General features: G+C 43.1%; 2 protein-coding genes across 18 annotated transcripts in view; one reads left to right on the forward strand and one right to left on the reverse strand.

Moving 5' to 3' along the window:
- Window positions 1-15,966, reverse strand: part of EPB41L2 (erythrocyte membrane protein band 4.1 like 2) — a 221,763-nt gene extending 205,797 nt beyond the window's left edge. For 13 of the 17 annotated variants that reach the window (XM_070496525.1, XM_070496523.1, XM_044754985.2 and 10 more), the window contains exon 1: window positions 15,784-15,946. The gene's annotated coding sequence lies outside the window, so the exon portion shown is untranslated. Of the gene's footprint in view, window positions 1-10,672; window positions 10,760-15,783 lie in introns of those variants that run through there. The other 4 variants (XM_070496521.1, XM_070496507.1, XM_044754986.2 and 1 more) reach the window with 3 other exon arrangements.
- LOC139041809 (basic salivary proline-rich protein 4-like) lies at window positions 14,884-16,137 on the forward strand. The gene has a single exon (XM_070496458.1). It carries the CDS (start codon window positions 14,884-14,886, stop codon window positions 16,135-16,137), a length of 1,254 nt encoding a protein of 417 aa, XP_070352559.1.
- Window positions 16,138-23,535: the final 7,398 nt, after the last annotated feature.

Genomic DNA, 23,535 nt, shown 5'->3' on the forward strand with positions numbered 1-23,535 from the left:
AAGCCAGTCTCAGGACATGAGTAGCATCTCATTAACTGCTTCCAAGTTTCTGAGTGGAAACTAGCCCCGGTTATCAAATTACACCCTGATGCAATAGGGTAGACCTGGCTCTGGCTCAAAACTGTCACCTCTGGGGAGGGAAATGCAAGTAGGAACAGAGTGTGAAGAAGTAATTTAGGCATTCTTACGGATAATATAGGACAACAGCTACAACTGAAGGCCCTGCTCTGCCATTAATTAGCTGAGTGACCCTGAGCGAGTTACCTAACCTCACGGGACCACAGTTTTCTCATCAGGCAAACCTAGGATCATACAGGCTGCCTGTGAGGATTAAATGAACATATGCAAATATGCGTATAGAACAGTAACACATATTAAGCATTCAAGAAATGTTACCTATTATTATCAATATGTTCGAATGCAATATTCAATGTCTTTACAGAGAAATTATATTAAACTATACTTTAATAAAGTACAAATTAATTCAATATGTAATGCCTTTACAAAGAAAATACACTAAACTATATTTTCATTAAAAGTAGAAAATAAACTATCTCAAATATAAAAATCCTGCCTGTGTGAACAGGAAAAGCATTCAACTATTAAGGGACTGACAGCTTTAGCTACAACGCCAATGTTTTACATATGATTTCTAACTAGCATACGATCAATGTCTGAGGCAGGCGCTGTCCCCTCTACACCGCCAGACACACCAGACCCACGGCAGGGTGATGTGATTTTATAACAACTGTGCAGTCCCATTAAAATTCAGTCAGCTGAAAAAAAATGTTTCACTTGGTCTAGTTCCAACATATTGCCACTAAACTATGCTAAGCAAAAGAAGAATGAAAGAGAGAGAAGGTGGGGAGAGAGGAAGTGAGGGTGGGAGGGAGGAAAGAAAAAAGAAAAATCTAAAAACATTAAAATCTAGTGTAAACACAGGCAAGAGCAATGAAAAAATATGTATACATAACATCAACCTTACCTTGAGAATATAGCGGAATTTGAAGATTGGTTCATATTTGGTTTAAAAATTGTTCGGTTTTTTTAGCACTGGCTAACACATGTCCCATGTCCACGATGCCACATTTAGATGAAACTGCTTTCACTGATTAGAACATTCAGACATTTATTCCAAAAGCAAGACAAGTGAATATGTCATAAATGCACAAACTTCTGTAATTCTACAAAAGAAGTAACCACCATGAACTTGATTTTGGAGACCACGAAGCACATGCCAAAAGAAGGGGGGAGCGTATCTCATCCTTTTACAAATGAAATCACAAGATGTCTAGAATTTGCTTCTAATAATGGGGGGGCAGTGGCATCAGGGAGTGGAAGGGAAATACAGATGAAATAAGACTGGCCATGTGCTGAGAACCTTCGAAGAGGGTAGAGGGAGTTCATTATACAACTATTCTCTCTACTTCTGAATATATTTCAGATTTTCCACAATAAAAAGTTTAAAAAAGAAAAACACTTTTCTATAACTGACAATGGTACATTCTTTTCTCCAAAAAACCACTTCAATAGATAATCAGATACAGTAAAAACATGGCTTCAAAAAATCTAACAACAAAAAAGAGGTCCTTAAAAAAGAGCCACATTATCCTTCATTGCTCTCATATGTGCTCACAGAGTTACACGCAGATCACAGACCTTTAGAATGCTCTAGAATCCACCCTCAAGTCTTCCCATTTCAGCTTGCAGCACTGAGGATGAAAGTGAACTGGCCTCAATTAGGAGAAAAGCTGGAGCCGCATCTGCACCACAGCTGCTGCCCACAGCCACGGCCACAGAAGCTGAGAATGTCTTCCACATACCTTTATTTTTCAGTCTGCGGGCGGAGGGAGACGGGGAAGGACGGATGTGTTCACATTCCCATATGTGCGGAATTTAAACCAGACAATCTTGGCATTAAGGAAATTAAGACGCAGGCTTTACTGATGTTGATTTTAATGGCCAAGATCCAAAAACAGTTCTGGTTACAGGCTCAAGGATAAACCCTCGATTCCTTTGTCGGTGGACAGACCCAACTCGTTACTTGACACTTTCACCTTCCCCATACAATTTTTATTCATTTTATTAAGAAAAAAAAAATTTCCTTTTTCTCCTTAAGAGAAGTAAAGAAAATTTTTCACGGAACATGTTCATTTAGCAGCTTTTCTACCAGAGTCTAAAAGCAATTAAACAGAGCATGCTGGGGAAAAGTCAAAGACTATCATAATAAAAATGGGCTCCAAAAATGAAGGCTGAATACACACTGGCACACTGGCTGACGTGTGAAGGCAACTGGCACCACTGCCCAGTAATCCCATAGGACTTCTACTTCCTAGTTTTTTCAATAGTATTTCAAAATGTTGACACATTTACGGAACTATTTTTGGAAGACCCAGCTCTGTCTACCTTCGGGCTCAAGATACAAACACATGAAAGCCATAGGACAAGCCCTCTAGCTACAAAAGCTGGCAGGCTTCCTGAGTTCTCCAAGAAAACCAACTGGCAACTCCATTAGCAGCCAGAGCCCAGAGCAGCGGGAACAGCTCTGGACACAAGGAGACGCTGGCTGTGCCTGAAGCTCCAGAACTAAATTGCGGAACGACAGTTATTAAGTTCAACCTCTTCCCGACTCACTTTTCTTATCTGTCAGACCTACGGTATGAAACTGTTTTAAGAATCAAATGAGGGGTCGGCCCGGTGGCGCAGAGCTTAAGTGCACATGTTCCCCTTTGGCCCAGGCTTCACCGGTTGGGATCCCAGGTGCAGACATGGCACCGCTCATCAAGCCATGCTGTGGCAGGCGTCCACATATAAAGTACAGGAAGATGAGCACGGATGTTAGCTCAGGGCCAGTCTTCCTCAGCAAAAAGAGGAGGACTGACAGATGTTAGCTCAGGGCTGAGCTTCCTCAAAAAAAAAAAAAAGAATCAAATGAGACTCTAAGGATTTATTTTGAAAAGAAAAAAACTTTACAAATTAAAATAGAATTTTAAAAAAGAAACAACAGAAAATCCTTATAAGTCTACGCCAGTCACCAGAGACAGTTTTATGCTGTTATCCATTAGGAGAGAGAAAGAAATGCATCAAAGTACCTTCATTAAGGAAATCCTATTTTGAACCTACCCAGCATTTCTCAAACTTTAGTTATTCACATACCTACTTTAGAATTTTTGCCAAATCCAAACAGCCACTGTTTTATTATTTATTTAATACTTATCTTTAAGTTAAGTCACTTAAAAAATGCCTACTTGAGCTTTATGCTAATTAATATCAACAAAATCAGTTTGGAAGATACACTGTATATTTTTCTGATGCACACTGATATATAATATATCAATGCTTTTAATTAAGCATTAAAAGATAAAGATTCATCTGTGTACCATCTCAAATCATTTGAACATACCACCACATGTCAGGGAAATACTGTCCTCATCTCCTGCCTGCAATGTCTCCTACATTAATAGAGTATTTCAATTTATAAATCCCGAAAAGCCACTGGGCGACTTAACCAACACTAACCACACACACGCACGACACTTCAGGCCTTACCGGAGCTTCCTCGGACCACACAGCCACGAACTCATTCACAACCTCCATTTTTGTTTCACTTTCCCCAAACCCCATACACGAAAATCCCTAACGTGTATCTCTTCACATTAATGTAATTCCTACTCCCTCTTTATTCCCTAGTAATGAAATTCTTCTCCCTAAAAGTATTTGACAGAACCCACATGAGTTCAAAGGTTTCTCTCATCACCAAACCAATATTCAAAGAATATGTAAATTTACATGCAAACCATGGGTCAGTCTAAAGGCAAACTAAGAAATCTAGTAAACTCTAAAACAAGGTTGCCATTTCTGATACATATTCACCAAATTTTTTTTATTGTGTATTTTTAAATCTAGTTCAAGTGTGTATTATAAGATCTGTATGCGTTTGTACTGAACTAATCCTTGAAATATCACAGGAAAAAAATACAATACACTTGCTGAACTCGTCCTGGGAAGCACCTTCAGGTTCAATGACACATCAGCTCTCCACTCCCACCCACCCTGGATGTTGACTCAGTCACCTGACTTTTCTCTATATATAACTGAAGTCAACTCAGCATCTGGCATGAAAAGAAAAGGGACAATTTTATTATGGCTGCAGCCCTTACCAAACTCTGAGTACCACAGTAATCTTCGGAATGTTATTTTTATCAATTTAAAACCCTAAAATCAGTGGGTTGAACATGAGTTAATTTCTGGTCCCTCTCAAAACCACACTAAAATGACAGTAAGGAAATTAAAAAAAAAAAAGGTACAAATCCACAAAAACAAAAAAATGGGAGGGGACAGGCCAGCAGATGAGATAGATCAACAAAATTCTAGAAGATGGAAAACAGATGTACAAAGTCACTGACTTAGCAGAGCAGAGGAAGCCGGAACGTAAATTCCTGTTTTGGTGGAGGCCGCCGAGAAACAATCTGATCGCTGGAGAAGCCCCGAGCGTTATGAACTGGAGGTTCCAGACCCCACGGAGGGCCGAGGGGAGAGAGCGGAAACGGGAGACCAGCTGGAAGGAAACTTCTCCTTCACACACACTCACACTCACCCACTCTCTCTCTCTCCCCATCCCCCTGCAAACCTTTGCAGCCAGAAGACAGGAGGTTCACTCTCTAGAGAAGATGAAAGAAGAAAGGCTCTGGGGTCAGGGGACCCACAGAGGGCAGATGTGAGGCGCTACTGGGAAAACAAGGAGGTCCGATTACTCAGTCACTAAATATGTAGAGTGGCCACCCTGTGCCAGGCACTGTTCTAGGTGCTAGAAATACTTGGGTAAACAAAACAGACAACAATGTTTGCCTTCACGTGGCTTACATTTTGGTGGAGGAAGAGTCAATAAACAAAAAGTAAAATACATAACGTATCAGATGATAACATATACTACAATAATGAGTTGCTTAAGAACAGGGATATGTTCCGAGAAATATACATCATTATGTGATTTTACCACTGTGCGAGCATCAAGAATGTACTGAGGGGGAACAAAATGTGCCACCCCAAAATATGTCTCTTTAACATGAGGATTAATTTAGGCTGATGATTTTTAAGAAACAAAAGACTCAGAAAGTTTTTCTTGTTCCTCTCCCTTAACTGCCTACAAGACCTCAGATATAAAAACCTGTCTCAGGAAGCAGCTATCACGTTAGCACGACATGAACTAGGTGGTGGACAGGGAGGAACCTAGAAAAGCCTGATTCTTGGGCTCCCTCTGTGTTCTTCTGCTTCTGTGTGGCCAAACACTTGTTTTCCAAATGTTTGCTCCTTGTCACCTACCTGTGAATTGCCTTCCTTCCCCCTGAAGTCCCTGACTCTCCCCACCCCCAACATCTTTTGCCTTTAGTTGAAGATGGTATTTAAGGTGAGGACTTTGGCAAGTTACTTGGTTTTTCTGGGTTTCTCCCATGTACACATATTATTAAACTTTGTTTTTCTCCTATTAATCTGTCTCACATCAATTTAATTCTTAGACCAGCCAGAAGAACCTGGAAGGGTGGAGAAAAATTTCTTCCTCCCCTACAGTACTCACACAAACCTAGACAGTATAACCTGCTACACAACTAGGCTATATGGTACTAATCCTATGGGACCACCATCATATATGCAGTCCATTGTTGACCAAAACATCATTTTGTAGCACATGACTGTACGGAAGAAAGAAAAGACAAAGAAGAGATTTAGGGTGTACTGGGGTAGGGGTGGGAGCAGGGCTGTGGTTTCAAATAAACGATCACGGGAAGCACAGATCTGAAGGAGTTAAGGCAGTAAGCCATGCAAGTAGCAGAGGGAAGAGCATTCCAGACAGAGGGAAAGCAAGTGCAAAGGGACAGCAAGAAGGGCAGGGCCGGGATACCACATACACGGACAAAGAAAAGGACACTCCCAAAAAGAAAATTCAGTGACCAAGGAGCAGAGTGGGAAATACGAAAATAAAAAAACTCAGTAGACAGGTTAGAAGAAAACATTGAAGAAATGTCCCAAAAAGCAAAAAGCAGAAGAGAAAGACAAAGAAATGGTATCAGAGAGAAAAAAGTAACAAAATTGGCGAGTCAATCTAGGAAATTCAACATCCAAAAACAGAAGTTCCAGAAAGAAGAGAGAACATGGGGGGAGAAATTATTCTAGAGCACTGTTTCTGAAAGACAACATTTCCAAGCTGAAAGGGCCACTGAGTGAGGGCCAAGCACACGGGGCGAACACCTCCCACATCAAGGCACACCACACGGAACTCTCAAAACACCCAGAGAAAATCCTGAAAACTTCTAAAGAGAACAAGCCAGTCACACAAACAAAAGCAGAAATTAGAATCTCAATGCCTTCCAAATTTGGAGGGAAAGTAATCATTTACTTAGAATTCTATACCCAGCTAAACTATAAAAGCATCCAAATTGAAAGCACAAAAAGGTATTTTAAGAGTGGTAAAAAGTTGCTTTAAGACCTGCAAGACCTCGAGAAATTCACCTCCTATTTGCCCTTCTTGGGAAACTACTAGAGGATGTGCTCATGTAAAGTAACAGTTAAGACAGGCGCCTGGAGTCCAGGAACCAGGAGCCCAGCAAGAGAGGCAAAGGGAATTCCCAGAAGACAGCTGCGCAGCAGCTCTAGAAAGAAACCAGTCCCGGAGGATGGAGGGCCCAGGAAGGAGGTCCCCAAGAAAAAAAGAAAATGGGTGTCAGTATAGTTTTCAACATAGTTTAGTGCTAAATTAAGGGTGGGTACAAAGAAAACTATGCAAATGAGGGAAAAAATAAGGCAAACATCTTCAGGATAAAACAAAAAGTTGTAAAAGAAAGTACCTGCAATCAAAGCACTTTACAAGGCCTCACCGTAGCCTATGTGTGCTGCAGGATGAGGGAGAGCTGGAGACGAGGGGGCGGCGTGGTCTGTTATGGGAAAGGAGGCACCTCCAACGGGGGCAGAAGGTCACGAGCTAGTACTATCCAAAATGCGAAAATCAAAAACCAAGAAAATCACGTTATTTAGACAAAACACACCAGGTAATAAAACGAGAAGAAGTGCAAGTGGTTGCCTCTGGGGAGCAGACACCTGTCCACAAAGGGAACTTGGGCAGAGACAGGCTGCTTTTCCTTATAATCCTCACGGTAGTCCCTGACTTTCTGAACCACACCCCAGCACCCTAGGGAACGCCCTTCGCACTGTAAATGAGGCGGCAAAGTGTCACACTGCTTGAAAGACAAAAACTGAGGGGGAAGCCACCTTTTATTTTGATGTGTTTTGTAAGCTGATATATTTTTCTTATGTGGAAACATTATACTAACATGAAAAACAAGAAGAAGGGTACTCCAGATTCCAGCAGGATTCGAGAATTACACAATAAAAAGTAGTACGTGGTCAGCTTCACAATCACACCTTTACAAAAGAAAACCAGGAGGCCAAAGACCAGTTAGGAATGCAAGCTTGTCTTTTATACAAGTCAGATGCTGTCGATGCCAACAAATTCCTAAAAACTTCAAGTTCTACAGAGTAACAGCATCAAGCAATTAAAAGCAGTAACTGGTCTCCCCCAGCGGAAGAAACAGAAGTTTTAGCCTCACACGAGCTGGGTGCCCTTCAACAAATTATTCGATTTTTAAGCCTCAGTTTTTCACCTGTAAAATGAGCTGCATACCACCTTCGAGAGGCTGTTGGAAGGACGGGGATGGGAACGTGTAAAGCACGAGCTACAGTACCTGGCTTATAGTCTACGCTCCAAAATAGTTATTTTTTCTTTTTCACATAATTATCAATTATCAATGCTTCTGGCCTTATTGGGTTACTTAAAATGAACCAAGAACAAAGCCAACCCACTAGCATAAGACGCTCTTGTCCAGTACAGGTTAGGCAGACGACGAAGCGGCTGATGCAAGAGCACCTGCAGCCACCATGGAGGCTGGAGGCAAAGCCAGTAAGAGGTGTCAAACAGAAGCGCACATCTCACCTCCTTGGGAGGAATCTTACCCCCCCTCAAAAAAAAGAAAAGGAAGAAAGAAATTGAATTACACCAAGTCTCTAGATCCAACTACCAATTTAAAGAAAATACACAAAGGACAGAGGAACAGGTCAACTACGCTACAGGGCTGAAATTAGCAAAATTCAGACTGCCAGAAACTATACAGAACAACCAATCAGGTTTCTTCGACAAATAAATTACAAAGAAAAATAAGAGATGAAGGGGACACTATAGCTTATTAGTCTTTAAAGATATATCAACCAATCATAATGTGTGGATTTTAAGTGGACCTTGACTCAAACACCGATATTTCAGATACAGAGAACAGACTGGTGGTTACCAGAGGTGGGGGGTCAGGGGTGGGCAAAACAGGTGAAGGGGGTCAAAAGGTACAAACTTCCAGATATCAAATAAATCAGTCCTGGGGATGTAATGTACAGCATGGTGACTCTAGTCAATAATACACTACGGCACATTTGAAAATAAGAGAAGAGATCTTAAAAGTTCTCATCACAAGAAAAGAAATGTGTAAGTCTGTGTTGTGAGGGACGCTCACTAGACTCACCGTGGTGGTCACTCTGCAATGTCTACACATATCAAATCATTACGCTGTGCACCTGAAACTAACATAATGTTACACGTCAACTATATCTCCATTTGCTAAAAATTTGCTACTTGAGATAATCGGAGATCTGAATACCAACAATTGGATATTCAATATTAAGGAGTTTTTAGTGTAATGATGGTATTACAGATATGTTTACAAAAAAGCTATCTTCTGGAGATACATATTAAAATATTAAGCGATGAAATGAAAAAAGAATGTCTTTTGAAAAAGCCAAATAATATACAAATAAGGTACAGCTATGGGCTGCCGGAGCGTGACACTAGGCTTCAAAGAACAAGGGATCTGTTTATGAGCAATGAGTCATGAAGTCTAGGAGGAAACTAGAAAGATCATTCTTTCCACATGTCACTAAGAGCCTACTGCGTGCTGGGCACTGATTAATGAGCTTCATAAACTATGAATGACAGTGACCCAAAGGTCAACCTTCACAAGGGGAGAAGCAGAGAAGGACTGCTGGCCCAAGAGGTAAGAAAGGCCCCCTGGCAGGAACACCTACTTGAAGGTCACACAGATCTAGGCCTTTCTGCATCTTTTAACTGACATTTAGTTAAAGGGGTACAGACTCAATAGTCTAAAGGAGCCAGATAGCTCATGCAAATGAATGAAAAGGTCTACAGGTAAGACAAAAGGAATGGGAGAGATTTCAGCAAAGCAGGGAGCAGATGACCCATGCCAGATGGGGCAGAAACTACGAAGGTCTCGCTGATGGTTGTCACAATGGAGGCACACGGACCAGCATTTCCCGAGGAGGCCCAAGATCCCCCGATTTTCTCAGAGAAGCTTAAAGTAAAGATATTTATGTGAAACCTCCTGATTTCTTAATGTTGGAAACTAAAGTTAAAACACTAAGTTGAAGAAGAACACGTCTGCAGGTCCATTTGACCTATAAAAAGATGTACTGGTTTTATAAAGGTCACATTTTAATACCACATGCAAAGATTTAAAAACTATCAATAAAAATTCCACTCACTAACAGCTTTCTTTCAGCAAGCTTACTGAAACTGTAATAAAGCATATGCATACAAATTTTACACTCAAATTGGTTACCTCTGGCAACATAAAAAAAAAGACTATATCTTCCCTGTATGTTATCGAAACTAGATCCGAACAGCTTTGCCATATACATGCTCTTTCGTATACTACCAAAAGAGGTAGACAGTTTGTTAGGACACAGTTTTCCAAAAGTTCAAAAATTCTAGAGCTATCATACTGAAACTGTTAAAAACTGGTTTTAACTTGTGCTCGCCATAGGAAATGACAGATCCATATCAAAGACGGTACTTCCACACAGATAATTATCCCTGACCACTCCAGCAAAGCTGCTTACCACGTATTCACAAGCAACCCACTAAGTCTTTTCTTAACCAACAATTCTCACAGATGCCAGGCACTATGTGAAGCATTTTATAAGCACTGGCTCATTAAATCCTCACATTTAACTCTAGGAGGTAAGTTATGAGTGTTAACCCCATACTAAAGACAAGGAAACTGAGGCTTTGAGAAATAATTTACCCAAGGTCACACTGGCCTGAGTGGCAGTCTAACCAGCCCCCAACAGTGTGGCCTTGTTACTGATCCCTTCTAATCAATATTTCTATCAAAGAAATTTGTGAGGAAATAAAAGCCCATTCATTAAGTTCACAGGTAAGAATGTAAGAGGCCAAGATTACATCAGAATTCAGTTGAACCTTGACAACTGAGTAAAAGGGGTCAACTACAAGAATTCAATTGAATAGAAATAAGCACAAGGGGCAGGGGGCAGATCAATGATGAAAGGGCAATAGGGTAACACACACAAAAACATGAATACTTCTTAAGATTTCAATTTCCTAATCCCCAAAAATGAGAACTGAACTAGATTAGCAGTTTTCAACCTTTTTCGTTTCCCAAAACCCTTTCAAAAACTGCTCCCCAAAATCTCTCTCTCCCTCTCACACACTCACCTACACACACACACACACACACAACTAATTCACTTACAGTCTCAGGCAGTTCATGAACCCCTGTGGCCCACCCTGGGCAACACCTGCCCCACTAACCCCACTCACCACCCCAGCTCAAGAGTCGCAACTCAGTGATCTCCACACTCCTTTTGTCCTCCCAGTGGATGCTTCTAAGGTGAAAAACAAGTAGCCTGTTTGGATACAAAGGCAAAGAACCTGAGAATGATGGTGGAGCGTAAACTACATTCTAATTCAATGTCTTCAAGCCACAGGGATGTGTACACAGAGGGAGAACTTAGAAAACTCAAAAATATGATTAAACTCAGCATGTGGTTAGCATGGTATTGGGTCCAGGGAGGTCTGCAAACCTGAACTGAAGGCTTGGAAAAGATGATTAGAGAGTTGGGTAATCAGACCTATATGACAAGTTTTTAAAATTACAATTACCTTGGAAAAAGGCAATTAGAGGGTAAGATACATCTTTTTAAGTATTTGAACAGTGAGGCCATAAAAAGAGCAAAGAAAGAAGAAACTGGCTTTTCAATTAATAGCCTGAAAGATTCCGTTTAGATATCATGAACTTCCCCACCTGACCCAGACAGTAAGGTGCTACAGATGAGCGACGACAAAACCACTGTGGAACCCTTTCGATCCGCTCTGGTTCTGAACCTGGAAAGGACTAAAACCACCCTCGTGACACAGAATTTAGTTACGTATGTGGAAGGTCAGCTTGGCTCCCTAAAGCGAAGCCTTACTGAAGATCCTTCACAGAGCAAATAAAAAGATAACTCTTAGTCCTCAAATTTATTCCATTTTACTATAAAAGTTATTTGGGAGGCAATCTATATACATTTAGTCCTTTATGGCCCTAATATGCTAAAGTTAAAAAATACCAAAATGCAGAGAAGAATCTGTGAAATGGAAACACTTCCATTTTAAAAGTAAGTGCAATACGAAATTAGCCCAATTTCAATCTTTGAAAACAAAACTCCAGAAGCAATATGAACGCACTTATAGGTCATGCGAGGTCTACTCCTCTGCTAAGGAGTAAGAGATATCACTTTAAAAGTGAGAAAATTGGAAAAACCATTGAAATTCTCATTGAAATAATATCCCAAACACTAGGTATTTAGGAAAATAACGTATAGATCTACCCTTCTAGACAGGAAAAACACACATCTAAGAAACCCACAGAGATTTTTAAGCCAACACAAAACAAGGGGAAACAATATCCAATAGTAAGAAAAGCAAATTCCCTATGTGAAATATTCCCTCCGCAACATTCTGACACGAAACAGCACCGGGTTCTAACGCGTCAGCTCTGACTTTCAAAGAATCTCCCCTAAAAGCACCTCCAATAAATCATAGAAAGCTTCAATGAACTGATTCATCAAATTTATTGACTACAAACAATGTTATAGGTGTTCCACACAACAAGTACATACGGCACAAGTACGTATCCCTCTCTCATAGAACATCCACATGCACATGCACACTTTATATGAAAAAAACTAAAGAGAGCACTGCTTATCACTGTTAGTTATTTTTAGCTGATATTAGAGATGATTTCTTTCTTTCCTTTTTGGCTTATCTATAACTTCTAAATAACTACAGAATTTATACTTGGAGTCCATTCCCCTAAAATTAATGATCCCAGGCCCTGGCTCCATTTTAGATTTTAGTCTGGGGCACTGCCCAGTCTGAGGAACGACAGAAATCTTATGAGTATCAAGTTGCTGATTTGTGCCAAAACATGGCATTCCCAAAGGATGCTCTGTCTGGAATCTGTGGGGGAACCATATACAAACCTTCTATTAATTCAGGCCTTCCAAAGAGACTGGAAATGCTTGTGTGTTGGGGGAAGCAGACAAGGGCTGAAAGGGGATTTGCTGACTCCTAAAGGTCCAGCCCTGAGATTCCAAGATTCTATAAAAGGCCAGTCAATTAGGGTTTGGCTAGCATTTGCTGACTACTGAGGCCAGCAAAAACATTTACTTGAGGCTTTTAAATCTGTAAGGGCACCCAGTGGTTAGGTACAGTAATTCTGAATCTGAAAAAGCAAACAAGGCCACTGGAAATGTTTCTAAATAAAGGTGGGGTGGTGGACGCAGCACATTTCCTTTGTTTTCTCCAAGTAAACAATAGATTTTAGAACTGCAAAATTTGACTCTCAGCAGTATCGATCCCTAGAAACTATTTTACTGCCTCATAAAAGTACCAGCAATTCATACTTTTCAAAAAAGTCCTCACACAGCTTTTAAAGACTACTTCAGTACAAAAAAACAAAGAAAAAGGCCCATACTTTCCTGTGGAAACAGAGACAAAGTCAAATCTTCAAAAATATTTAGCATTCTGCTATATAAAATATAAACCCCACATTCATAAATAAAACAGCAAAGACAGAACCTTTGTAGTTCTCTAGCCACAGTAATAAGAGAGCAGTGATTCGGAGTAAAACCTGATGTTAAACATAACTACACAATATTACTAATTACAGAGTCATTTTACCAATAAATATTTTGGTTGAGGACTGCTTTGTCATCTTTACAAATATTTTTAGTTGAAAGCAAGTGGTTGGGTAGTACACGGGGGCATGGTTCTAATTTTTAAAAATCTATTTTTAAAATCTGGGGACTGGATAGGTCTTCTAAACTCAATTCTTTAGAACCGGTAATTTGGAAATGGTAGACCACAAGGACATGACGTCAAGAAGCAAAAGACCTAACCAGCTCACCAACTCAGATCAGCACAAAGCTAACGTGGAAATCTCTGAGCACTCCGAAATCTAAGGATGGGCCCAGAGTCACTAACACCTGTCCATCCACAAACTACTAAAAGCTCAGGTTCCAAATACAGCAGGAGCCATCTGAATTTCCCAGTTTTACACTTGCGTAGGTATTTTTTGGCAGGCCCTTCTTCAGATAAGTCCTCTAAATCTGCAAATTTGCTTCTTTCTACTTGGGATTAAATTTCAGATTTTCATACATGAATCCAGTTGTTCACACACCCAGTTTGATAGACACACCCAGTTGAAAATATTCCATAGCAGTGCAAATTTTTTACACAAGTTAGTAACAATTTTATTGAAATTCTAACTTAGTTAAATGATCTTTTTAAGCCACTTTTAACCGTTTTAAGCAAGCCTCATCCAATTTAGATATCAAGAATTTGAGGCTAGTTGAGACTCACCTACCTATTTTCTCTGGAAGGTCTTTGCACACAGTACTCTACATGGACTACAGGCAAAAGATTAAAGAACTGTTATGACTAGGTCTTTCTTAAAGAAGGATGTTTTAAAAGGAAAGAAACTGTCCCCTCCAGTTACGCTAAATGAGCAGCCTCTTGTTCTCAGCCGTCCTTCTACACACAAGACCACTACTGACTTCAGTGGGAATTCTGCCCAACAAGTGAGGAAGACGATAGGATTAAATCAGCCCTAAATCTATGCCACTATTCCAAGCCATTACCACCTGTAATAACCTCCAAAGAGCAGATAGATGAGGTTGGACGGTGGTTCTCAAATTGAATTATAGGACCGATCACTTGAGCTCTGACAGGTGACACAGTTTAGCTCTTGAAAAGTTGTGTCAGCCTGATGGATGTACTGGGTTGGCCCTTATCACAATCCAAGATTGCATTGCCATGCAGCCCCATCGGTGGCTGCAACAACAATCTAGTGATTTCTCACAGCAAAGAGCCCGGAAATGGACAGGATTAAGTGCTATTCGTTTCCCAGTAAAACCTGTTCAAAGCCTGAGAATTCTAAATCCCAGCTCTTGCGGTCAAGAAATTGACTCAATTTCCCTCGAGGGCTAAAACCCAAGGGGAAGTGTGATAGGACACGGTCCAAAATTCTAATTCTCAATAAAGTACTATAAATAGAGAATACGGAAATGATGGATTCCAGTGAGAGAAGAAAAAAAACAAGAGGAGAAATACAGAGGGACTTGAAGAAAACGGAAGAATAAAGGAAAAACTGTAAGTCATTTACATTTTTAAAAAAGAAAGCTTAAATAACGAGAAGTACAAGACGCCTGGCACCCCTTTGCCACTTCAGATGCAGAAACTTCAAGAAACTGAGGAAAAGATGTGATTCAGAAAAGAAAAAATAGATGCCCAGCTCCTCTGGGTTCCAGCTTCCCTGCCACCCACCCAGGGCTCGTACAAACAGGGGCCGAGGTGCTGGCGAGGGGGCATTCAATTTAAGGCATCCTGCATGCAGAGATGGCTCCCAAAATAACAGACTCTAGGCCAGAGCTCTTCTAACCTCACCGAAAACCCTGACCTCAGGGGAGGTTAGCGATCTTGGGAAGCAGATGACCGACGGCCCCCCGCAGACACCCCGGCGGCCAGCGGCGGCGTCTCGGGCTGGGGACCGGGCCCCGGACACCCATTCCCTCCCAGCCCGCTCCGTCCTGTCCTCCTCCGCGTCCGTCTCCTGCAGTTCCCCTAAAGATGCTCCCAGCCCTCTGCACCCAGCGAGGGAAACGAGCTATCTGTGGGCACACGGCCTGGGGGTCGGGATTGTAAAGATCGGGGAGCAGAACGTGCATCCCTCCCCGCCCGGCCCGGGCGCCGGCTCCTCGGGCGGACGCCGGGACGGACCCACGGGGAGCTGGGGGCCCGCCTTGCCCGCTGCCCGCAGTGCCCACGCGCGGCCGGCCGGGGAGCCGCGACGCCGGCGCCCGCGTTTCCTCTCCCCGAATCACCCTCCCGGAGGGCGCCGCCGCGTCCCCCGAGCCCCGCGCACAGCGCCAGGAGCCCAGAGCGGGCGCCGCGCGCGGGATGGAGGCGGATTCCTCCTCCCGCCGCTCGGCGGGCCCGGGACGCGCGACCCCGAGCCCTGGCACCCAGGAGGGCCGGCACCGTCCCCGCGGCACCCCCACCTCTCCCGGCCCCCCGGAAAGGGGCAGAGGAGACCGCAGCGGGGCGGGAAAGCGGGGAGCCGGCCTGGAGCAGCGGGACACGACCCTGGGGCGGGAATGGGGTCCGGTAGTGAGGGGGCGGAGAGGAGAGAGGGAGCTGCAGAAGCTCCCAAGGCCGGCCACCCTCCCCCTCGCTGGGTCCGTCCCGCCGCCGCTTCCTGCCCCGGGTCGGCTTCCCAGCTGCAGCCGGAGGAAAAATCTGAGCCGCCCCTGCAGTTCCACAGGGACCCGTCGCTCGGCCCGGGTCCCCCTCCCGGGCCCGCCATGCTGCAGCCCCGCACGCCTCCTCACCCGGACGCCGCACGCCAGGAGCTCGCTTGCCGCGGGACCCGTCCCACTACAGCCCCGGCTGCCGGGCCGCCGCGCCGCCTCCTCCCTCCGCTCGGTTTCAAATTGAAATTCCCCGGCTGGGGCAGTCAGAGGACTCGGCGCGCCGGCCCCGCCCCCTCGCGACGGAAGCCCCTCCCGCGCCCCGCCGGTCACGCCCCCGGCGCGGAAACCCCCGCGGGCCGCTCCCCGCCCCCGCGCCCAGGCCACGCCCACAGACCCAGGCCACGCCCACACGCCGGCGGGACGGCTCTTCCCGCGGGATTGGCTGCGCGCCGTCGTCGGTACCCAGGCTGGAGGGTCGGTCCCGCCCTCTGAGCTCCCTGGATGGCGCCTGCTACTGCGGGCGTGCCAGGCGTTATTATGCGCGAATGCCGGCCCTCTGTCAACTTTTAAAAGTTATTTCTTCAGCGTGCGTTCATTGACTAAACCCTTATTGAACACCTATTAGGTAGCAGCCACGAGGCGAGGCCCCGGAAATAAGGAAAGCTGGGGCCCCCTCGGTCTGCAGTGGAAGAAGTGCTTTCACAGAGAGGGCATTGAAAAGGAACCGTTTACTCTTCCCGTGGGAGGGACAGGAGGGATTGGGGAAGCCCCGTGGAGGAGGGCCTTTGATGCCGAACCCAAAGTGGGAGTAGGATTTCTCCAGTCGGGGCCTGGGAGCCTCAATTACAAAGCATGCCGTGGCTGCAGAAGCGGCTGGAGGCTAGGCTGAGGCAAATTGTGGAAAGCCGCACGCACATGCTGACACGACATCTCCCACTTCTTTCGTGTGATTACACGACTTTCTCTCAGATTCTTATTTCATCTTTCCTGAACGCTGGCACGTCAAACGGGATGTGCAGGTCATTGCCTCCAGCATCTGCCACATACGCAACTCTTGTCCTTTGCCTCCTCCCACCTCTACTGAGGTCTTTAGTGACTCCACCTCGCCCAAGGCAAAGTCTTCTTTTCTTTCCGAAGCATAACCTTTTATAAAATTAGCAATGTCGGATGAAACCTCAGTTACAATACCTTCCGTGGGTATGATGCTTTTCAGTTAACAAAACACTTTCACGTATTTTATCATTTGATCCTCACAATAACTTTGTGAAAAAGGCAGGGCAAGTATTATCTCCAGTACATCAAAGAGAAAATTGAAAGTTGGCAAGATAAATTATTTGCTAAGGTCTTGCTAGTAAGAAAAATAATAATAGCTAACATTTACGGGATGCTTTCTGTGCAACGCATTGTTGTAAGTCCCTCAGGTGTGTTAACTTACTTAATCCCCATATGCTAAGGACCCAAGCTAAACTTAATAAGGTCCACTCGTACAGAGAGAAAACCTGATTAGAGGACAGTTCTGGTAAAAAAAAAAGACTCGGCCATTTTACAAGACAATACTCTCAGGAACTTTGAAGCAGATTTACAATGAGACTAACAAAACTTAAGCTTCAGTATCCCTCATTTTCACAGGCCTTGAAACTAACTGTATATTTGTAATTTTTTTTTTTAATTAAGGAGAGTCCCTAAAGTTATATGTGCTTTAGGGCCAATAAAGCGTTGATCTACCCCTGATGAAACCCTTTAAAAGGCTAATGCAAAATAACATAAATGTAAGCATAATTAATAAAATGTGATGCCCTTATCCTAAGAAATGATATCCCCACTATATTTTCTACTGAAGCATGTGGGATCACTTCTGTATACCACCTTTTAAGAGGAATATTGACAAGCTAAATTATATACACAGTTGGGTGACCTTGATAATGTGGAGGCAGCAAGATTTAGCCTAAAGAGATGATTAAAGGTGATGGAAAGGTTGTTAACAAATATCTAAAGGCTTTTATGTGGAAGAAGGATCAGACTCTGTGTTTTGGACGAAGCCTTACTTGACCCTGACATTTCAACGGAATGGAGCAGATTCCTGAGGGCCTGGCAGAAACTGAAGGTAGAAAAATCAACTTCCAGGAGCTATAAGGAAGTGAGAAAACAGATGGAATATGGTACTGTACCAGACAGATGTCAGCAAACAACAGGTGGTAGTCCAGGCAAGCAGGGAGGTCTTAACAGGGACAGAAAAGGGATTTGGACAGACAAGCAGGACAAAATTCTGAACAGGTGATATCCAGAGATGCAGGCAGCATGGGGCAGGACTAGCAGGCTGTGGTTCAAGACCACAACATTCATCCCCAGGAAAACAGACTAATAAGAGCAAGGCTGGGTCTTCCCACTAGACAGACTGGAGAAACAGGCAAGGGCCTGACACAAAGAACAAGACAGGAATCGTGATACCAGAGCTGAGAGTCACCACATCCACATTTAGCATCACAGCCTCAATTCTGAGCACCATCGCAATTAAAGCCAGTCTGGCAATTTGGACTAGAAATTTACCCAGGACCTCCTTAGTGCCTTCACTTATCAACTCACTCCCACAGGCATGCTCCTGAGAAATCTTAATCTCACTATACTGGTGATTCATTCTCTTATCTTTCTGCTTTCCGGGTGCCAAGCCCAACCAGGTGGAAGTATGTGAGTGGCTCTGGATTGACAACCTGCCCTTCCCTCACGTGGTCCACAGGCAGAGAGACCTGACAATGCACTCTCATGTTTTGTCTGATTGAGGCAATCTCCAGCTTCATGGGAAATGCATGCATTCCCAGTTCCTCTGCCATAAGCAACAAAGACACCACACAAATGCCAATAGGAGCCACTCTATCACCTGGCCAATCCCTGGGGCTGTTTCAGTTACCTGTGGCTTGCAAACTCTAAAACTTAATGCCAGCCATTTGATTGCCTATGATTCTTTGAAGCAGGCATTCAAGCAGAGCTCAACAGAGGGGCTCATCTCTGCTCCATGTGGCATCAGCTGGATGACTCAACTGCGGATGAAGAATCCAAGATGGTCTCAGTCACACATCTGGCAGTTGATGCTACCTGTCAAGTGGGGAGCCCAATTTCGACTCTACGTGGATTCTCATCTTCTATCTCTCTCTCCATGTGGCCCCTTAGCAGGATAGCTCAGACTTCTTTACATGGCACCTGGCTTCTGAGTGGATAAAAACAAAAGTTACAAGGCCTTTAAGGCCTGGGCCCAGAAGTCACACAACATCACTTACGCCCTGTTCTGTCGGTCAAAGCGAGTCAGAGAGCCAGCCCCAATTCAAGGAGAGGGGTCATAGACTCCACCACTTGATAGGAGGAGTGGAATGTGTGTACAGTGATAGGAAAAAGTGTTGGCAGCCATCTTGGTAAACAATTCACCACAGAGGCCATGTTTTTCTCACTTACTGTTAGAGTCTGTCCCTCAAGCAACCCTTCTCCTTTCCATCTGCTGTAAAATTTTCCACAGGTTTTTCCTCAAAAGCATCACAAGGCCCCTGTTCCACGTAAGTCACACTGAGTGATGATAATCTCCTGTTGAAAGGCCACTCCCAACTGTTGCTAATAACAGGTATGAGCATCTCAAGCCTGCCAAACTGAGGGATTCCCTCGGTTGCAGTTGGAGTTGTGCCACACACACACCCCTGCTCCATCTGGCTCCATGACAGAGAAGGGGGCCTGGACATGCTGATTCCCTCAAGCTGGAGCAGAATCTCCACAGTTGCTCTCTCTGGGATCTCATGGGCACTTGCTCCCTAGAACTGAAGGCAAAAATGGAATAGGCCCAATAAAAATCCCCCAAAAAAGCCAAATTTGGAGAGGATGAAACAAAAATGTATTATTTTAGTTTAACAATCTCAGTGTCATTGTGTGCCAGGCCTCATGCCATGCTCTGGACACACAGAAATGAATAACACATCATCCATGCCGTGGTGGAGTTCACAGTGTGGTAGATGATAAAGCTGGTAAAGGGAATCAGGAATTCTGGTTCCTATCTGTGCCCCCAAATTGTTCTCCCTGCCCAACACAGATGACCCTTAATCTCTGCCATTTTATTTAGAGTATATATAAAATATGAGGATAAAACAACAATTTTTTATATCAATATACAAGCATCATTGAGTCCCATTTTATACCAATGCCGTTCAGACAGTAACACAGAGCAAGTTTACATTTTACTATGATTCTCAGTGATGAGTAAAGAAGGGTGACAGGGCTTCCATGTGTGTGATCTTCAGCGGGAAGGGGCTGAGAGAGGTCCAGGCTTACTCACAGACATGACCTAGAGTATGAGGAAAGAGGAGTCGGTGGAAAGAAGCTTATGGGCATGGATGCCCATTTTACAGGCATCAGGCAGATGCCCAACTATGGAAAATGGTTGAGGCAGACACCAAACTCTAATGACAATGGACTGGCCTGTGACTCCTCCTGCAGGCCTGTGGTCAGCAGACCTGCAGTCACAAAGCTCTTTCCCAGACAGGGACTGGAGGAAGGGCTTGGTCAGGTACAAGAGAAACACTGACTTCCAGTGCCCACTTAATTAGATGTGCAGGAGGCAAAATGACCTTGAAGCATGTCATTGGACTTTGCTGGACAGGCAGAGCTACCCTGCAAAAGCAGAGAAAACTTCTGATGTGGCGTGACAGTGAGAGCTAGATTCTCTGGGCACACTGTGAGGAAGCTGGCCTGTGGAGCATCATTTGGAAGTGGCCTCAGCAGGTAGTAGCAAGTAGTTGCAGCAGAAGAGCCTGTTTTTAAAACCACCAGGAGAAAAATGAGAAGAGCAAGCCCCTAGATGTATGGGTTTTGCTTGGGGGATTTACATAGCCCGGACCTGATTGGCTGGTTTGTAAAATAGCCCCTGGAAAGAGCAGAGACAGTGCGATGGGAACTGGAGTGTTGTAGTTTCTGAGCAAACAAATTCCCCCACTTGGAAAATGGAGCATCGTAGGGGGTGGGCCTTAGTTTATTTAAAACAGATGTGCGGTGGAAGGTTGGCATTCGTAAAGTACCATCCTTCAGTTTGGCTTTGCGTGGTTTCTCGGTGGCACACAAATGTGTCCAATAGGAAGACACTTAGAAGGATAGGGATTTTACAGTTCTGTGTATGCTCTTGCTTCCTGTGACCCCACCCTCTCCAGAGGAATACCCTCCTGGAGAGTGCAATCCCTGAGAAGAAACACACACAGAGAAAATGATGGCCAAGGACCGCTGGACTGTGTGCTTTGTGAGGCGGGGCCTCGGCTGCTTTGTGTACCATTGTGTTTCAGTTCCAAGCACAGTGGCTCCTGTAAATATTCTTCAGTAAATATTTGTTGAAGGAATGAAAGCACGGACCTAATTGAAAATGGATGAGGTAACTTCTATTTCCCACATTTTGAGAGATCTAGTGTTCACAGGAAAATTTTCAGGATAGACGCCTAAAGATAATGGATACAATATTTTTTGAACATTTTTTAAATACATAGCTGAGCCTGGTAGAAAAGGTAAAGCAATTGTAAGAGGCCAGAATCAGAGAAAGAGCAAATTCCAAAAGGTGAGTGAACACCGGCACAGGCCTGTACACACATTGGTAAAGTCATGCCCTGTGCAAGACACTCAGTCATGGTGGAAAGTGAGGCAGTACTTGGCCCCATTCAGCTCCTCAAGTCCTGTGTCTTGTACAGGCTTGAATCAACCCAGAAGAAGAAGTGCCTTTGGCAAAGTCATCCCCCCTCGTGGGTGCTATTTGTACTGTGTGTGCTTGCAAGGCACAGGGCTGGCTTCTGCCTGGGGTCATCTTCACGTCTCTGGTGGTTTCAGGGTTTCAGAGTTTTTTGCACGTGGCAGAAACAAATGTAAACCTTTTCTGGTAGACTGACTTTGAACCAAATTCTCCAAGAATTCTCACAGTTAAAATTCCAAGGAACATAAATTACAATTAAAAAAATCATAAAACACCTGCATAAGCAAGCCAATATAAGCAAGAATCAGAAAAATTAACAACGTACAGTTTCAAACTCTTGAACTACAGTTACAGGAATTATCAGACATGGAATATAAAACATGTATGTTAGTTACTTGAAAAATTAAAAATAGGGTATTGAAATAATCAATAGTAAGTAATCAATAGTAATAGCAAGTAAATAACATACTTATTAAAACTGACCACTTGGTCCTCTTCACCTCACCCTGTGGAAGTGGGAAATCAGGGAAAAATTTTTTAAAAAGGAAGTAAAAAATAAGATGGTAGAAGTTAGCCCAGTTATAACGTGAACTACAATCACTATAAGTGGGTCACACGTCTAGTTAAAAGGCAAAGGTTGGCAGACTACAGTCTCAAAAATCCAGCCATGTGCTGTTTATGTAAACCACACCTAAAATCTGAGGACAGAAGACTACATTAGGCTTGAAAGAGATAAGCCAGGCAAATGGTAATTAAAAGAAAGCTGGAAGTGCTATGTTAATAGTAAATAAAATAGATTTTAAGGTTTAAAGCAATACTAGGGATGAAGTAGATCAATATTATTGAAAAAGATTTAATTCACCAGGAAGGCATAAAAATTTTAAACTTGTATACATGCATCCTATAACATAGCTTCAAAATCTGTACGGCAAATATGAACAAAATTCCTAATGAAAATTAACAAACTACTATGATTAGGGAAGAATAAGACCCTCTATCAGTATGTTTGATGGACCAAGAGGACAGAAGTCAGTAGGAATATGTAAAATTTAAAAATTACAGTTGAGTGCTGTGGCAACAGTTCACATAGAAGAACCAGAAGAATTTACAACTATCCACAACTATGTAGTGGGGCTTTGGGGAGGAAAATGAAGAAAAAAGGAGGAAGATTGGCAACAGATGGTAGCTTAGGGCCAATCTTTTCCTGCAAAAAAAAAAAATTACAATTGATAGTCTTCATATGATAAACCTATGTAGAAAATTGGTTTCAACAACTGCAGAATATGTATTCTTCTCAAGTCTACAGGGACTATTTATGAAAATTATGTGCGAGGCCATAAAATAAGTCTCAACTTTCAAATTTCAAATTCAAACTCATCTCAAATTTCAAATGAAACAAATGAATAGTAACTAAATAATTTTTAAAACTCCATATATTTGGAGAAAGGACTTCCTAATAACTCATGGGGAAAGGAGAAAACATAATAGAAGTGATGAAATGCTTAAAACAATTATGATGTGATTAGAACAATTGTGGAATTCAGCTAAAATAGTGCTTAGAAAGAATTCATAGCCTTAAATGTACACACAGAAAAGAAGGAAGGCTGAAAATTAATAAGATAAGGATCCAATTTACATAATTAGCTTTAGGAAAGAAATGTTTCCTAAGAAAGTAATAAATATGAAAGTGGAAATTAAAGATCTAAAAAACATTCAGAAGGGATGATCATTATAGTCAAAATTTGGTTCTATGAAAAGATTTATAAAATTAATAATCTCCAATCTACAAAAAAATGACATGGCATAAATTAACAACAGTAGGAATAATAAAAGGGAAACAGATGAAGCAGAGATTTTCCGCTGCTACAGTACTGAGTGTGAGGGCTCCACACAGATGACTTGGCTCTTTAGTTAATAGCCTGCTAGATCGGGAGGAGACACATCTGATACTGATGGGGAAAATTGTGCATCACCCAGAGATCCTGTGCACTGAGCTGGATTCGGTAACAATGTGGGATTTGGGAATTGTTTCCTTGTGGAGGGAGGGTGTGAGTATGTTCTTTGTGTAGAAAAAAAGGGTAAAACAGATACTTGCTGATAAGAACACATTATGGCAGAGACAAAGCTATGTAGTCATCAAACTATATTTTATTTCCCTCTGGGGCATAAAACTGACTATATCTCCTACC

The sequence above is a fragment of the Equus asinus genome, chromosome 24 (genome assembly GCF_041296235.1).
Source record: "Equus asinus isolate D_3611 breed Donkey chromosome 24, EquAss-T2T_v2, whole genome shotgun sequence".
NCBI lineage: Eukaryota > Metazoa > Chordata > Mammalia > Perissodactyla > Equidae > Equus > Equus asinus.

Bases quoted from the DNA above. Each gene is read 5' to 3' on its own strand.
- LOC139041809 (XM_070496458.1), top strand. From the start codon at position 14,884: ATGACCGACGGCCCCCCGCAGACACCCCGGCGGCCAGCGGCGGCGTCT.